Source organism: Miniopterus schreibersii (assembly GCF_964146895.1).
Source record: "Miniopterus schreibersii genome assembly, chromosome: 9".
Taxonomy (NCBI): domain Eukaryota; kingdom Metazoa; phylum Chordata; class Mammalia; order Chiroptera; family Miniopteridae; genus Miniopterus; species Miniopterus schreibersii.
In genome coordinates this window covers 45,485,139-45,503,765 of record NC_138118.1, presented here as the reverse complement: position 1 = coordinate 45,503,765, position 18,627 = coordinate 45,485,139, and the positions used below count along the sequence as shown (strand labels likewise).

At 36.0% G+C, this 18,627-nt stretch overlaps 1 protein-coding gene across 2 annotated transcripts in view; it reads right to left on the bottom strand.

The window, feature by feature from the left end:
* The window catches only part of RELN (reelin), a 484,957-nt gene that overhangs the window by 319,006 nt on the left and 147,324 nt on the right, over nt 1-18,627 (bottom strand). For both annotated transcript variants that reach the window (XM_081147442.1, XM_081147441.1), the window contains exon 3: nt 15,808-15,943. In XM_081147442.1, coding sequence (XP_081003568.1) covers nt 15,808-15,943 — 136 coding nt within the window. The remainder of the gene's footprint in view (nt 1-15,807; nt 15,944-18,627) is intronic.

Genomic DNA, 18,627 nt, shown 5'->3' with positions numbered 1-18,627 from the left:
GTTAATTTAAACATTTGATTTGCCAGTAATTTATACTTCTTGGTCGAATACTGTTATTGGGCATTGTGACAATTTTATACTTAAAAATAAAACTTCTACTGTGGATTAGCATTATGGGTTATGGGGAGTCATACTTTGAACTAACAGAGATGCAACAAATGTGTTATAATAATATCAGCTTAGGCAATCCCTTTATAAATCAAATGTAAATCCCAAAACTTTTTAAAATTGGCATACCAAAATATGTTACTTTGAAAATCTCCACGAGAAAACAGCATTTTTTACAAATGCTAACTATCTAAGTCCATGCTCATCCCTAATGTTACTATGCTGAAAGGCCCTGTGTAAATGCATTTGAAACCAAAATTTATTTCAAAGGTATTTTATATTTAAATCTTGATGAAACTTTTCATTAAAGAACATTATTTTAAGTCAGTTATCATGTATAAATGTTCTTTATTTATTTATTTAATTTTTGTTCAAAATATTACAGATGTCCCTTTTTTTCCCTCTTGACCCCTTCCACCCCTCCTCCCCAGTCCCTCACCACACTATTGTCTGTGTCCTTGGGTTATGCATATATGCATGTAAGTTCTTTGGTTAATCTCTCCCCCTCCACCCACCCGCCCCCCTCCATCCTGCTGAGATTAGTCAGTCTCATCTATGCTTCCATGTCATTGAATCATTTCTGTCCATCAGTTTATTAAGTTCTTTAGATTTCACATGTAAGTGAGATCATGTGATGTTTGTCTTTCTCTGCCTGGCTTGTTTCACTTAGCATAATATTCTCCAGGTCCATCCATGCTGTCCCAAAGGGTACGAGATCCTTCTTCTTTATAGCTGCATAGTATTTCATGGTATAAATGTTCCTTTAAGTTGAACTGTTATATGTCAAGTCCTCTAAAAAAAAGGCACTTCTGGTGTACTCTAAATTTTCATCTTCGTTTTTTCAATGTAGAATTAGTAGCTACAGCTTTCAAGATAGGTGTCATTACATTAAAAATCAAGAAAATACAAATCGTCTTTTAATTTGAATAAAAATATAAAAAAATCATATGCAGGATGTTATCTCCCAAAAGAAAACAAAATGATTTACAGTGGTTATCCAGAGCTTCTTTCTCTGGAAACACACACACACACACACACACACACACATGCACACACATGCACGTGCACACACACACACATTGTTCCAAGGCCTTTCCTTTAGCATTGACATATAATAGACTCTATGTTAAAATAATTTTATCTAACATTACAACCACTATTCTAGGGATTGTTGCCTGTGAGACCATCATCATCTCTTCTCTTTCCAATGGCCCCTGAGAACTTTCCAGAATTTCGGGGAATCATGTACGCCACAATAGCACTTTTTGATTTCTTCAAGATGCAGTCCATAATTGCTCCTTGAGTCTTCCACTTAGAATAGAACTGATAACTAACTCATAGACCATTATTTTGTAATAACAGCTCATTATTTTTCCTTGCTTACACTTCTTTAAATTTGTCTACATATTGATTCTGATTTTGCCATTTTTCTGCTCTTTCATGTTCACAATATCATCCTACTACTTATTTATATCTAGATAGCACTGCATTCTCTGAAAGAGTCTAGTGTTACCCATAAACTCTAATATTTCACAATGAATTCTCACTTCTAGGTGATTTATAAATCAATGGGCTGAGACCAATGGCAGAAAGGTATTCAAAGCAGCAGACCAAGCTTCTAAATATGTGGCCAGGCCCTCTCTCTTGAGGTCATGTCCTACTTTTATTATAGCAAAGGCAGAGAAAAAGGTGAAAAATACTTTTTACCCAGGTGAAAAAGACATAAGTTTAAAGATTCTTCTACATGGTTAAAACTATCAATATTAATCATGCTCACATTTGTGTTTGTATAATAAACCATGTGATCTAAGAATTAGTCCATAGGGTTTCCTTTGGAAAAAGCTCAAAGATACCTATATTAAGAATTTACTTTCCCAGTAAGGGCTAAATAGAGCATGAAATAAAGCATAGACAATGGCAATGCTTTAATAAAATAGCATTAATAGAAAAATGTGCATGTCATCAACTCATGACAATTTTAAAGACCTATAATCATTAAGCAATTAAAAATTTAGAAAGTGAATATTTATATAATACAATAAAGCTTTCATTTACTAGTGAAATTTACATTCTCTCTGTTTTCCTTACAAAATATAAAGTAAGAATGTCACATTCAAATTATACACCTAAAATAACAATGATTTGCCTGGCTGGGCGTGGCTCAGTGGTTGAGCATTGACCTAGGATCCAGGAGATTGTGGTTCAATTCCTGGTCAGGGCACATGCCCGGGTTGCGGGCCCGATCTCCAGGGGGGGACGTGTAGGAGGCAGCTGATCAATGACTCATCATTGATGTTTCTATTTCTCTCCTTCTCCCTTTCTCTCTCTGAAATCAATAAAGATATATTTAAAAAATAATAAAAAAAATTTTTTTAAATAAATTTAAAAAATAACAATGATTTTTTTTAAAAAACCTAAACATTAGATTACAAGGCTCACACAATACTGGTTAGTTAGTTGCAGAGCTATGATTTCCAGGGAGCTTTGGAAAAGGGGCAGAATGTGTTGCTTTGCCATTGAATTTGTTTGCCTTATAAAACTGACATTTAAAAGAAATTTACTGAAATTTAAAAATAGAACAATTTAACAATAGAACAAAAACTATTGCAAAGTGAGAGACAATGTTTTCTTAAAGTTATGACTAGGTAATTAGAACAATGACAAGGAAAGTGACATCTATCTTAACCTGTGAATAACTATCAAACATTATTTTACAGGACTATCACTGTTAAAAGTTGAAAAGTTAACTACGATTAGTATTTGTGATGCTGGCCTTGGCACAAAAATCATAATATGATTTTATTTTAATTATGTTGACTTCATAGCTTAGCTTTTCCTTTTAATCAGGTTGACTTCAACTCTACTATGACAATAATATATTTTCACAATTAGGAGTGTGCAAAGGGCATTAGCTATAAGGTTGTTTATCATAAAGCTATTACAACAGTGAACATTGGAAACAAGCAAAATGTCCATAAATAAGGGAATGATTAAATACATTATAGTACTGCCATGGAATGGAATACTGTCCAGATGATATTGTAGATGGATGTTTATTAGAATGACATTTATAATGTAATGTTAGGTTTAAAAAAGCTAGATTAGAATACAGAATGTATGGTAGAACCCCAATTTTATAAAAACTAAAACTGAATGAACAGAGTGGGGCAAAAGTAGGTTTTTAGTTGTCTGTATGAAAAATTATACAATAATTAATAAATAATAATACAAGAATAAACTGTTTTGCATACTCACAACTGTAAACCCACTTTTTCCACACCCTGTATACTCACACCTAGAGAAATATACTCCAAGATTCTTGTATTCTTGTTTCTGGGATAGTAGGAACGTGTGTGTGTGTGTGTGTGTGTGTGTGTGTGTGTGTGCACGTGCGCGCATGCGCATGTAGGGGTGCAAGTATGAATGTGAATGTATGTATGTGTACATGTTTTCTTCAATAAATAAGCATTGCTTTTATAATCATAAAATAAAATTATTTTAAAACATTTAAAAAGTAGTATTTACTGTCAAGTTTAAATGTAAGAAAGCAGGCCTGTTTGAAGCATGTATTTGTTTACTCTCCTTCTTTTAAACTGTAAACTCAAATTAAGGCATTTTGCATTCTGACCCAAACATGAAATATAGGAAACCAAAAATAACTTGACATTTTACAGAAAACAAACTCAGAAAGACAATGTCTGAAACAAATAGCAGGAAAAGTATATATTCCAAATACAACTCTTGGATTAAAAAATATAATATGTATTTTTTTCAAAGTCTTATTTGGAGTTATTTAATTGCAATATGGAGTTGAAATGACAGAATAAACAAACATTCCTTGAGAGAAAACTCTGATTCCCTTTGAACTTTGAAGAGGTCATCTCGTCTTGCTCCAAGGTATCCACTGAGAAATCTCCATTGGTATTTATTTGTATGAGATATCTGATTGCACAACATATCTAAGATCCATTTTAGGAAACAAAGAAACTTATGTTTTAGTAGCAAAATATAAAATTTAAAAAATCAAGAATTAATTCCTTTGTACTGATGAGTTAGTACAGCTATTTATTTATAATCTCAGTTTCTTCTAATATATTTCTGTTTTCTCTTAAGTCCATATATATTGCTTTAATTCTTTAGATCCAAGATCTTTAAACAGAAACAAACACCAAACCAACTCTTCTATTTATAAGTTCTGATAATAGATAGATAATACAGGTTCAATTGTTCATTTACAAGATTAATAACACAAAAATCTTTGTAAAACAATCCATTTCAGCATATATATAAATTTTATTCAATGTGGCATTTATTATAAAGTCCAAAAGGTATCAACTGTTTTATTTTAATTTTTAGAGTTAAATGCAACCATTTAAAGTGCCCTAAGATATATTTGCTTAGATTTCTTTACCAAAGCATAAAAATATTAATAGCATTTCATTTTAACACCAGAAAGTAAGAATGTCCTAGCTGGCATAATATTTAAAAGTCCTGATGTTTTCACTTAATATGATTATAGGTACATTTTTCTGTTCCATATTTCCCTCCCCCACACAAAATGATTCCATGTCAAATCCCTTAAATACCTCTTTTGAAGTTTAAAATTAATTCCAATGGTTGCTCTTCTATAATCCCCCATCTTTTAAAAAATGCAAAATATGCTTATACTATTTGAGCAATCAGATGAAATTCCAAGTATCCTATGCATGTGCTATGCTTTTAAAAAAAAAGTCACACACTCATTTTCAAAATGAGTCTAATTCTATAATTAATATTAACAAGGTAACATTTTGCTTTAAGTGTCCATTCATAATGTTAAATCAATGTTAAATTATAAAGAACTCCCATGGAAATACACAACACATGCACATTGATTCTAATGAAATTCATACTCAATGGCAAATTAATTCTTAATAATGAGGCACTTGAGTTATCCAGAACTGGGGTTGACAAGAACGCCACTTAGCTTCACTTTCTAAATAATATTCTAGCAAGTAACTGATAAAGCACATATATTTTTCAATTTGGAAGAAAATGCTGTTTCACCAAACCTTTTTAATATAGTCTGTTTCCCATACAGACTTGTCAAAGGCTTGGCTCTTTTATAAGCTCATCTTGCCCTTAGCATCAGAAGTCTATAACAACAGATGCTGGAATAATTAAAAACCTATCACTATAAAAAAAGAGCCTATCATTGTAGATGCTTCCCTCATATTACAGGCCAGGAAGATGAAGGCAGTTTGTGGGTGTCCTTGTGTCACTTTGTCCACCTCCTCGTGGTTAACGCGTAGGCTTTCATGTGCATCCTTGCACCTCTGTTCCGGCAGGAAGCCTGTCTCTGGGGATCACTTGCAGAAAATAGGACATTGAGTCCATAATTAAAGTAATCTCTTTCCAGGCAGATGCTGCAGTTGGCTCTGTTATCACATATTACAAAAGGCATCCTGAGAGTTGTAAAATGTGCAGCAAATAGCTTTGGAGTTGAAAAACAGCAATTTTTCATCTAATTTTGATCCATAGACATGTAAGCACTGTATTGCTACTTTTTGGTTTTGAGCCAAATAACGATTATGGTGCTGAGATGAGCCAGGCAGTAACCAAAATTAAAGAATACTTTAGCTTTTATCCTCAAAGTGAGAAAAGCTCTTTTGTAACCATCTTTGCACTTAGCAAATAAGAATGCCATCTCGAATCTGAGCATTAATGCCTGCAGGCAGATTTAGAAGAAAGGCTTATGTAGCTTAGCCTACAGCCATACTTTCAATATATTTGCTTACGTTAAAAGCAGGGGTTGATTAAGGGACCAACCATCTTAGAGCTTCTTTGCAACTACAGTGTACATTTTTAATTTGAAGCGGTACTACTGTTTATCTTTCATATAATATTTTAAGACATTGCTCTTTGAAATATACATCAGCCCAGATAATGAATATGCCCATATTATTCATAATCCTTTCAATAAATAGTAGTAGTGGAAACAATTGGAGATTTGACTAACACATTTTTGTTTCCAGCTTAGGACTTTTCAGTGTGATAACCAAAACCTCACCTCAATATTGTGAGATGGTAAAATAGAGATAGAAATAATTTTCTTTAATATTTATTTCTCAGTACTAATAAGACAATTATAAATATGAACTGATTTTTTTTTTTTAATCCTCACCTGAGGATATTTTTTCCATTGTTTTTCAGAGAGAGTGGAAGGGAGGGAGGGGGAGAAGGAGAGAGAGATAGAGACAGAGACAGAGAGAAACATTGATGTGAGAGAGACACACCAACCAGTCACTCCCCACACATGCCCCAATGGGAGCAGGGAATGGAGCCCAAAACCCAGATATGTGCCCTTGGCTGGAATCCAACCTGGGGCCCTTCAGTCCAAGGGCCAATGCTCCAACCACTGAGCCAAACCAGCCAGGGTGAACTGATTCATTTTTAAAGATGTCATCTTCAAATTCCAGAAAATATGTGGTATAAATGTTTTCATTTCCTCAAACTGTGTTTTTTTTAAAGTTTTAATGGCAAAGTTTTACATAGACTTGGGCCTTTCAATTTAACAATACCATTAATAACATTAACCTTTATACTTTAATTAGTCTAAATAAAATTCAAAATAAGAAATATCTTACTTAATTTAATTGACACTAGAAATGTTTGTATCCCAGTATGTTTAAGCTTTCTGAATCACTATTTAGAAAAGGAATTTATATATCACTTGAATTATTAGAGAAAAACAAACTGCAAATAAAAAATTTAAATTACTGATAAAATTTTGTTAAGTGAGCAAATTAGTATTTCCAGAGCAGTTAAAATGTTATAATATAAAGTAAGTTGTCACTAGTACATACCTAGAAGGTTAAATAGCATAGTAAAAACCCTAATTCTCTAACACAATCTTCTGGCACATTTGTGCATTGATGCATTTTTTTTTACTCATGTATTCATGCACTTATTCATCCATTCAGCCAATAATTAGAGAATTTTTGTCCAAATAATTTTTAATACTACATACAATTAAAATATTAGAAAAAATGTATTCAGGATTCTGCCACCATAAAGGTGGGTTTCAGTTTTGCATCTTCTTTCGGCTCTGTCTATCTGCATGTTATTTTGTTCTTAGCTAATTACTCTTTATCCAAAATATTACTGATTTTATTGGTTTTGTATGATATTAATCTAGTGACATAAACTTTCTTTTGGTTAGCATTTTCCTGGTATGTATTTTCCCTTCTCTTTAAATGTTTGTGTGTTATTATGTTTATATTTGTCTTTTGGAAGCAATATACTGCTGGATTTCTAAAACTGCATTCTGAAAGCCACAGGGTTTTAACTAGTAAATGTAATATTTTACATTTATTGTAATTATATGTACATATATACATATGTATTTATATTATGTTACACTTTATATTCTTATACTTTTTATACTTGCCTTTTTTCCCCTTTCTTCTGATAGACTAATTTTTGTGTAATCTTTTCCCTATCCCTTCCTCTATTTTGAAAGTTATACTTTTACTTCTGTTCTATACATTTATGTTTTTAACAGTTATCTTTAACTAAGTCCCACCTCAGAACAAAAGACTGTCACAGCCTGAAAAAACAACAACAAAACTACACTAAACTTCTGGAGGACTTTAAAGGAGAGATCAACAATACAGTCACAATAGAGGACTTTAACACCCCACTGACTTTACTGGATAGATCTTCCAGACAAAAATCAACAAGGAAACAGTGATTCTAAATGACACACTAGATCAGATGACTTTAATTGACATTTACAGAACATTTCACCCCAAAGCTTCAGAATATACATTCTCCTCAAGTGCACACGGGACATTCTCAAAGATAGACGACATGTTAGGACACAAAACAAGTCTCTACAAGTTCAAGAAGATTGAAATAATATCAAGCATCTTCTTGGACATTTATACCCTGAAATACTACGCAGCTGTAAAAATGAAGAATCTCTTACCCTCTGAGACAGCATGGTGGGACCTGGAGAGTATGATGCTACGGGAAATAAGCCAGTCAAAGAAAGACAAGTATCACAAGATCTTACTCATATGTGGAATCTAATGAACAAAATAAACTGATGGACAAAACAGACCCAGAGACATAGAAGCATGGAACAGACTGAGGGATCTCAGAGGGAAGGCAGGGGTTAGGGGGTGGGGTGGGGAGAGATTAACCTAAGAACTCATATGCGTATATGCATAACCCAGGACACAGACAATAGTGTGGCGAAGGTCTGGGGGGAGGAGTGCAGGGTGGAGGGGATCAGTGGGGGAAAAAGGAGGACATCTGTAATACTTTCAACAATAAAAAGAAATAAATAAAAATTAAAGGCATCTGAGATACACTTATGGCAGCACTTCAAATCTCTGCATCTGCATCTGCATCAGTTCAAGACTGCCCAGTATTCAGAAGCTGCTAGTGTCTTCATTTTTTGAATGATTATTTTGTCTTCTTGTTCAGTGTACTTTTAACAAGTAATTTCTCTAAGAGAAGTTTCCTTTAAAACATCAATGCTCAAATAAGGATCACCGGTGTACCTCTTTGTTGCCCTGAGTTCACTCTCTGCTGCTGCATCAGTATCTTAAACAAAGCGCTGCTTGATTCATTCTATTCTTCTTTGTTCCTTTCTTTAAAAATAATTTTTAAACTTCTCAGTTACAGTTGCTGTACAATATTATATTAGCTTTAGTGATTAGAATTTTATATAACATAGTAAGTGGTCACCCCAATAAATCTAGTACCCATCTGACACCATACATAGTTACTGCAGTATCACCAACCATATTCCCTGTGCTGTACTGTAATCCCCATGACTATTCTGTGACTGCCAATTTGTACTTCTAATCCCTTCTCCTTTTTCACCCAGTCCCTCAACCTCTGCTTCATCTACTCTGTTGTTGATTTCCGGTAATGTATTCTTTTTATTGTTGTTAATCCTCACTGGAGAATATTTTTTCCATTGATTTTTTTTTAGAGAGAGTGGAAGGGAGGGAGGAAGGGGGGGGGGAGAGAGAGAGAGAGAGAGAGAAACATTGGTGTGAGAGAGGCACATTGAGTAGCTGCCTTCCACTCAGGTCCTGACCAGGACTGGGGATCAAACCTGCAACCCAGGTGTGTGCCCTTGACTGGGAATTGAATCTGCAACTCTTTGGTGTGTGAGCCAATGCTCTAACCACTGAGCATACCAGCTAGGGCAGATTCCCTGCAATGTATTCTTTTTTTTTTTTCTAATGTATTCTTCATTTCAGTTACTGTATTCTTCACTTGGACTGGTTCTTTTTTATATTTTCTATCTTCATTTTTATGTTTCCAATTTCTTTGTTGAAGTCTCAGCAAATTCATCTACTATTCCTCTCAGTTCATTGAGCATCCTTGTAACCAGTGTTCTGAACTCTGCATCTGGTAGATTTCTTGTCTCCATCCTGTTTAGTTCTTTTTCTGGAGTTTTGTTTTGTTCATTTGGAACATTTTTATTTGTCTCCTCATTTTGGCAGCTTCCCTGTGCTTGTTTCTATCTATCAGGCAGAGCTGTTGTGTCTCCCAGTCTTGGTAGAATACTTTATATAGTAGGTGTCCTGTAGGGCCCAGTGGCATGGCCTCCCCATTCACCTGACCTAGGTGCTCCAGATGTACCCCCTGTGTGGTCCATGTGCACTGTCTTCTTGTAGTTAAGCCTTGATTGCTGTTGGCATGTCAATAGGAGAGATTTACCCTCACACTGACTGGCTGGGAGGACTGGCCATGACCACCCTGGAGGATATGCTATGTAGCGGATGACCCCATGGAACAGAACTCATTTCAGTGGGGCTCTGGTGTCCTCTGAATCCACCTCTTGAGTGTGTCGCTCATGGAGGTGATTGGGTGGTGCTTCGATGTGGTCTGAATCTCTGTACTGGGTCTACTGGCTCTGGGGCCTCCCAGGAGGTGCTGACCAAGCTCAGCCAATGCCCATGTCCTGCTTGGGCCACCTGTCATGAGCTACAAAGTGATCTGCAGATGGCTGCTCTTTTGCTGGGTTTGGAGGTGCCTGGGAAAGGCCAGTCTGCAAACTGAGGTTGTCTGCTGGGCCAGATGCTGTTTGTTTAGGGTTTGTGAACCTTTGAAAGATTTTTCGGAAAATCTGAAGCATTGGCCAGGACAGGCCATTCATCTGGAAAAGCCCCTGAAAACAGCTTGGGTGGGCCCACAGATTGGGTGGGGCAGGGTCTCAGGGAGTTACCAGAGAGGGGGTGTTGAATTGTGTGAGCCAGGTTGATGGAGTCTCAGATATAGTGCCCACCTGCTGGCTCTGTGGGGAGAGGTCTCAGCAAAGGAAAAATGGCCTCTACCAGCACTTCTGTCTGAGCGAAAGCTGCCCCTCCAGTCCTCAATGGACAATTCAGTTCTTTCCATTATGTTCCTGGTGCCTTTCGAGCTGCTGCCCAGCACTGGAGCTCAGAGTGAGTGGGTGAGTCTGAGTAAATCTGTGCATAGTCCCTTTAAGAGGGACCCCTGGGACTCCAGCAGCCTTCTGTCTCACTCAGCCATAATCCCGCTGTTTTTTTATAGCCAGAAGTTATGGGGATTTCTCTTCCCGGCTGTGGAACCCTGAGCTGGGGAGCCTGGTGTGAGGCTCGATCCCATCGCTCCTCAGGGGGACCTCTGCATCCAAGATATCCCTCCCGATTTTTCTTCCTGCCCCTCCTACCAGTCTCTACATGGCTTCTACTTTATGTCCTTAGTTATAGGACTTCTGTTTAATTAGGTTTCGGGCATTCTGTAGTTTTGTTGTAATTCTGATGTTGTAGGAGGATGTGAGTACTGCATTAACCTATTGCACAGTCTTGACTGGAAGACTTTTTTCTCAGTTATGAGTTTATTTACGGTTAAATTGTCACTAATCTGGGCACATATCTAATCTTCATCCATGTTCCATTTGTATTCTAATATTATGCTAGCATCTCTGTCCAAGCAGCTAAACCTAAATCTAATGGTGATAAATGTTGCCTTTAATTCATATGCTCTTTCCCTATATAGAATTCCCTTGTGACAAGAAATGATATATAATCAGCATTCAAAGAATGGATCTACATTATACATATCAAGGTGTAGTCTAATGTGTTCTCCATATTTCAGAAGTTTTAATCAGTGCCTCGATATTTGAATGAATTGGATAATACCACTATATCTCATACAGAGGTAGATCTCAAAACGATGATAGCAAACATGAGGGCACTTTAAAAAGTTGAGAGATTCTGATACCATGCTGCAAACTCTATTATTTTTCATTGTATCGATACCACAGGTATTTTATCATAATAGAATAGATCAGTGGTCAGTGTTGCAGCAACTGCAGTGAGGTGGCAAAACTCACCTGCTGGAAACTGGACTGCTTTCTGCGCCCAGGCTGCCACTCACCAGGTGAGTTACACCAGGCGAGTTACTTAACATCACTCTACTTCAGGGTCCTCATCTGTAAACTGAGATAATAATAGTGCCTACTTCACAGAATTACTACGAGAATAAAAGGGATTAAAAGATGTAAACTACTTAGAATAGTGGCTGGCGCATTGTAAATTTTCAAAAACATAATTAAGGTTGTAATTGTTATTTTATAACCCCAATTCCCTGGCGGCTTCTCACTAATATCTAGGGTTAGATGGCTTGGAGATTTCCTCCCTTCCTTTCTTCCCTCATTCCCTTGCCCTGTCCCCACCTTTTTGCTTCTCCTGCTCATCTTCTTCCTCCATCTCTTCTCTCCATACCCCCTCCTCACTCTTAGGATTTGAGGGGCAATTTATATCCAAGAAGTTTGGATAATTAAGGGCCTCTTTTAAATTGAGGCTTATTAGTGACTAATGACTAATCAAATATAAAAGTAAAAACAAACTATACTGTCATAAGATCTGTTTACTAAGCAGATCTCTGAGTGAAATTATTACTTGAAATGTTATCAACAGGTGTCATAAAGCTAATGATAAAATGATTTTAATTACTTATCCATTTTATACATCTGTACCAGTACAGCCAGCAACTATCCTCAGGCCATCTTCTCTTCTATGTCTCTCACTTGATTATTTTTAACAAGAAAGGCAGTAAAAAAAGACAGCCCAAATTACTATGTGGCTAAGTGGTTTAGCTATAAAACCTGGTTTATTCATGCAGTGTGCTCTTCTCTGGGAAAGGCACACACAGCACATGATGTAATTGTTTGGGATTTCAGTTCAAATGTTCCATAATTCTTACTACAAGATTTTTTAAAGGATTTAAATAGATAAGTGGGTTTTAAAATCACAGAGTTTGCATCATACACCAGCTGCTCTAATATGAGATTATAGAACTGGGTGCAGTGTCCGTTCAACTGCTGCTCTAGAGAGACCATGCACATGGTAAATGATAGATATTATTTGCTGAATTCTTCAAATCCAAGGCACAATCAATTGTAAGACATTAGGAAATAAAATAAATGCTACCAATTGTAATTATAACATGAACTCTACTTTTGAGATTCCAAAATATAAAAAAGTCTGCATCTCAGAATCAATGAAATACGATATCATTATGAGTTATTAAGAAATTTTTATTGAGGGCATTCTATTGTCTGTAATTCAGTATTAGGAACTATTAGGTACATAAAAATAGCTAATGTGGTCTCTGACCTTGAGGGATTTAAAATCCAGTTAAAAAAGAAGACATGCATGTGAAAAATTAAATAATGATATGAATTAATTAATGATAAAAAAGTTATACAAAATATATGACAAAAGCATATAAACATGGCTGAAGTTTAATTTCTAAAAACCAATTCTTCCTACTTTAAAAAGTAGAAGCTTTAATTTTTGAGGTTAGAAAAGAGAATCATCACATATTTACATTCAAATGTAATAGGCTTATGCATTATTTTATTTTTGCTTAATGTTTAAAATTAATGGTGAACAGTAGCAATTCCCTTCAAGTATTGCTGGGCACATACTAATTACAAATGTTAACTCTTATATATAGCTCTACTCAACACATAATAAATAGTGTAGTAAGAAACAAAGGTAAGAAATTACAAGACTTTATTTCACAAAATTTCAAATAAATTGTTTCAGTGGACCGTGTTGTACCTTCAGTTTTTCTGTACTTTCTCACAAGCTAATTAGCAAATGAGATCAACAAAAGCATCTGCCCTGCATAAGAGCAGCTACTCTCTGTTAAAGTTCAACATAGTCATGACTTATATGAAGCAGAGACTTAATGTTATTAAGAGTGCTAAAAAGTGCAAATTGCATCATCAAAATTTTGTTGGGAAATACCAGTGAGGGTGTGTAAACTTCTCTGCAGTTAGTAAAATTACTTCTGACCAAACTGTATTTTTCTGACCAACTGCTAAGAAAACATTCTTTGAGGCTAAGACTTAAAATACCTAAGTTATTTCTCAGAAGAAAATAGAGTTTGATATCCCAGGAACAGTGAGGCCATATGCCATCAAATATCATTTTAAACAGATTTGATTAAAACCTATAGTTATTTGGAAGTAGGTAGTTATATATTATTTATATAAATTTACTTTCTGTTCTATCATTCAAAAAAATTATTCTTGCTTTAAATTAAAAAGTGATGCATGGGGAAAATTTAAATTATCCTTCCAAGTGCTAACATGAGTAAGACATAATATGCTAAAGGAGTCATAAATTACTACTAAACTAAAGGAAAAGACATCACTGAACATTATATAACTCAAGGGGCATTTTCCAAGATCTCTGTTTGAGACATTGTACCAACTGTGGAGGAATCAAAAAGAAATAAAAAGTTGTCCCTGTCCAGTCTACTCTAATAGAAAAGGCAAGAAATTAACTCAAATAAGTACACAGTAAAATATAATCAGTACTATAATAGAGTTACAAGCAAAATGTGACAATATGCATCACTTCTGTTGTTGATGCCTTAGAAAGCCTTATAGAAGAGCATTTTAAACAGTTCTTGAAGAATGGGTAGGATTTTTAACAATTAGAATTGAGGGGAAAAAAGGCATTCTGGGCTAATGGAAAAGCATGGAGAAAGAAAGAAAATCACAAAATGTTTCAGGAATTGTAGGAAGTCTTACCAATTAGTGCCCTATCAGGAGGTACAGGCTATGAGAAATAAGAGAAGATGGTAAACATCAAGATTGGGAAGAGCCTATCAAACCCATGCCAAAGGGCTGGCCTTCAGATGGAAATTTGGGGGAATACAAGTTTTGAATGATCAAGGTTGTATCTTAGGAAGATAAATTGGATAACAATGTGTAGGATGGATGCAGGAGACATAGGATGGAAGTGAACAGACCAGTTAGGATGCTATTGCAATCAATAACCTTAGCCAGAGGTCCTAGAGAGAATGAGTTCAAATACGAAAAATTTTCTGAGGGAAAAAATGATGGGATTCTATGTCAACCAGCTGGAGGGATGAATCTGAGGTTCACATGCTGGTAACCCAGAGGATAGGCAGAAAGAATGTATCATCAGTGATGTGGAAGTCATGGGAACCCTTGACACTAAGCTGTATGCTATTAAAGAGGAAGTAAAGGTAGTGGTGAATTTTGGAGTATGCATATTTGATGGGCCATCCAGCTCTATCTATTTTGCCTGACTGCCCATAGAATGCTATTTCTGACTGCCTTTAACCTTACTCCACTGGCCTATTTATCCATTCAACAAATATTTAGTAAATGCTTACTGTGTACCAGGGACTGTTTAGACAGTTGGGGAAAGTCAGTAAACAAAACAAAAAAATTCTTGCCTTCAAGGAACTTGCATTTCAGCAGAAAGAGACACAATGAATGTACATAATTAAATATCATGGATTAGAAGTGAAAAAATGAGCCCAGCCAGCATGGCTCAGTGGTTGAGTGTTGACCTATGAACCAGGAGATCATGGTTCAATTCCCAGTCAGGGCACATGCCTGGGTTGTGGGCTCTATCCCCAGTAGGAGGCAAGCACAAGGCAGCCAATCAATGACTCACTCTCATCATTAATGTTTCTCACTCTCCCTCTCCCTCCCTCTCTCTGAAATCAATAAAAACATATTTTTACTTTATTTTTTTTTTAAAGAAGTGAAAAAAATGACATGGAAAAAAAAGATGACTACAGAGGATGAGTGGTGATTCTTGGGCAGTGGTAGGGGTATAGTCTATAATGAGCGATGTCACAAGTCACAACCTTTGAGCCACAGTGCAGTGTTTCTCTAAGGATGCTGTTGAGGCATTACTCACTACATTTCCCAGTTTCCTCTGAATGAAAGCACATGAGAGAGTTACTGAATTTCTAGAGTCCCTGACTTTTCACCACCATGAATCTCTTAACTGATCACATTTCCCTCATGTCACTAATGATCAGAAAGCAGAAATCTAAATTCGTGATCTTCTTCCAAAATGTGTATGGAGCCTCATGGCATTTTTTGTACCTGTTTTCATCTTATTTTCTAAACAAAAATTTTCATATTGCATTTATTTCTCCATTATTATCTTATTGTGCATTTTTGTCAGCTAAAATCTAATTCAGAACCCTTGAGGTATTAATAAATATGCAAAAATAAAGTTACTTTTTAAAAGTTTTCATCAAAACTAGTGGCTTTCATTATAGTCAAAGTTGTTAAAATAATACATTTAAATAGTTGCCCAATATGTAACTCAATGAGAGGTACATTTGCCTTCTGTACAGGTCACAGACACTGTGGGTACTTACATGAAATTCACACAGCCTGTGCCAGCAGGTGGAGCAATCCAGACAAAGCTGAGGTTGGTTGTGGGCAGATGACTCACATGAGAGGCCACCACGCTGCACATAAACTGGTTACCAAACTGGTGGTCAGACATGATCCCTGAGAGACAGAAAGGAAGGGACATTTGTTATAAAAACAACAAAACAAAGCCTTTCTTATCATGGCATAACAATATTTTCTGGACATTTTTCATTTATGTTAAGATTCATCATGTTGTTTGGCCTCCCCATAAGTTATGCAACTTTCTATTTCTTATTGTTAGAAGGGAATTGATCATTTAAAACATTATTGTTAAGAAGTAACCTAATAAATTCATTGCTATAGTATTGGCTTTGCTTTGATTTTCTTAATTGGCCTTTGCCCATCACCAAAGACCACCAGGACCACACCATAACAAGGTTGGATTTACTGGAATTGTTTACTGCAAGGGAGACTAAACTCTATGCTAACTGAAAGGTATCTCAGGATGTTAGAAGGGGCTTGTTAAAATATTTGGGCTTGTATTAAGTTATTTTAGAGAATAGGGTGGTCAAGCTGGCCCCAGAATTTCCAAATTTTGGTACTGGAAGTCCTGCATCCTGGGAACATCCCCTTCCCCCTCCCCCAACCCAGTTCTGTTGGGGATATTACAGGGAAAGGTGGCTTAGCTTCTGGACTTGGTGCTATCAGAAAGTGAGGGCAATTTTATCACTGAGTATATCAATTTGTATCTAGGAGACATGAAGAATTGAGTAGGGCTAACACTGTGACTGAAAAAAAGCAGCAACAGGCATGTTAGCAAGAAGAGGGGATGTTGGTGAAGAGGTGGTTTGCACCACATTCTTGCTTTTGTCTATGTTCAGGCATGATTATAAAGTGGTCATGTCTTTGAATCAAACCATCACAGTTTCAGAGTGGTCTTGTTTGGTGCTGATGTTCTGTGAAACTGCGTATGTTCAACATGAGAACAGCACAGCCCAGCTGTGAATGCCAGGCCCTCTCTCAGCTGAGTTATCAGAGGTGCTTCCTTTCCTTTTTCAATAAGGTAGTTATCTCAGGTTTGCCTCAAATATAAAATATTAATAAATGACTCGACAATAAGAATATCAACAAATCAATTCTTTAAAATGGGCAAAAGACCTGAATAGACTCCACTAAAAAAGACATACAGATAGCAAATAAGCATATGAAAAGATATTTAAAACCTATGTCATTAGAGAATTAGAAATTAAAACAATGAAATGCCACTAGACACTTACTATGGCCAAAATCCAAAACAATGACATCAAATGGAAAACTTATTCATTGCTAGTGAGAATGCAAAATTGTCTAACCACTTTGGAAGAGTTTGACGTTTTCTTACAAAAGTAAATATACTCTTGCCACATAACCCAGCAATCACATTGCTTACTATTTACCCAAATAAATTGTGAAATCTTATGTCCACACAAAAACCTGCACATAGCTATCTATAGCAGTTTTATTCATAATTGTCAAAACTTGGAAGCATCCAAAATGTCTTTCAGTAAGTTAATAGATAAATAAACTGTGGTACATCCCCCAAATGGAATATTATTCAGAGCTAAAAGGAAACAAACTATCATGCCATGAAAATACAGGGATAAATAAATGCATATTCCTAATGGAAAGAAGCCAATCTGAAATGATTACATACCGTCTAATTCCAACTGCATGACATTCTGGGAAAGGCAAAAGTGTGGAGAGGGTAAAAAGATCAGTGTTTGCCAGGGGTTAGGAGGGAGAGAGAAGAAGAGGCAGAGCACAGAGGATTGGTGGCAGTGAAAGGATTCTGTATGATACTAACATGGTGGAAATATGTCATTATTTATTTGTCAGAACTCATACAATGTACAGCACCACAAGAGAGCCCTAATGTAAACTCTGGACTTTGAGTGATAATGATGCGTCAGTGTAAGTTCATCTGTTGTAAGGAATAGATCCCTGTGGTGCAGGATGGTGATAGCACAGGAAGGTGTATGTGGTGGGGGGAAGAGGGGTGCGAGGGGACATGGGAAATCTCTGTGCTTTCCACTCTGTTTTGCTGTGACCTAAAACTGCTCTAAAAATAGTTTATTAATAAAAACATTGCCAGAAGTGGGCAGTTAAATAAAACATTCATTTATTGGTTTTATGAAAAAGGCAAACGACTTAATCTCTCTGAGATCCAGTTTTCTTATCTATAAAGTGGAAATACCATGTCCCCTGTGTCGTGAAGTTTTAGTGAAGATTAAAGGACCAACTACATATGACAGCTCCTAGTGCAGTACACCCCTGCTTGGACAGGTGCTCTTCCGGGTGTCATCACAGCAGTTCATACCTTCCTCCATCACTGCTCCTGCCCATCTTTCCAAGGAGTCTGCGATGGGCTAGGTCTTTCATCTTTATCTTTATATTCCAAGCAACTGTCACAATACCTAACACATCACGGATAGTCAAGAGATGTTTTCTGAATAAGTACAAGAATAATGCAACTATAAAAATAAAAGACAATAGAAATTGTAACACATATGTTACATTAACTAGTGAAACAGAATCTTCTAGAATAGGAAGTTGTTCATAATAGTGGGTAATACTGGCCAAAGAATTAGAAAAATAAATCTATATTTTGATATAGCCTAACAATGCCCTTTTTCTCATTGAAGAATTCATTTTTTAAGCTGTATCTTGAGACAAAAATTCTTCAAGCCAGAGAAACTGCAAGATTAGAAAGGCTAAGAGACTCCCAGGGAAATCAGAGTGCTGAAGGTGACTCGGGAATTGCCACTTCCCTGTGGTGGGGCATA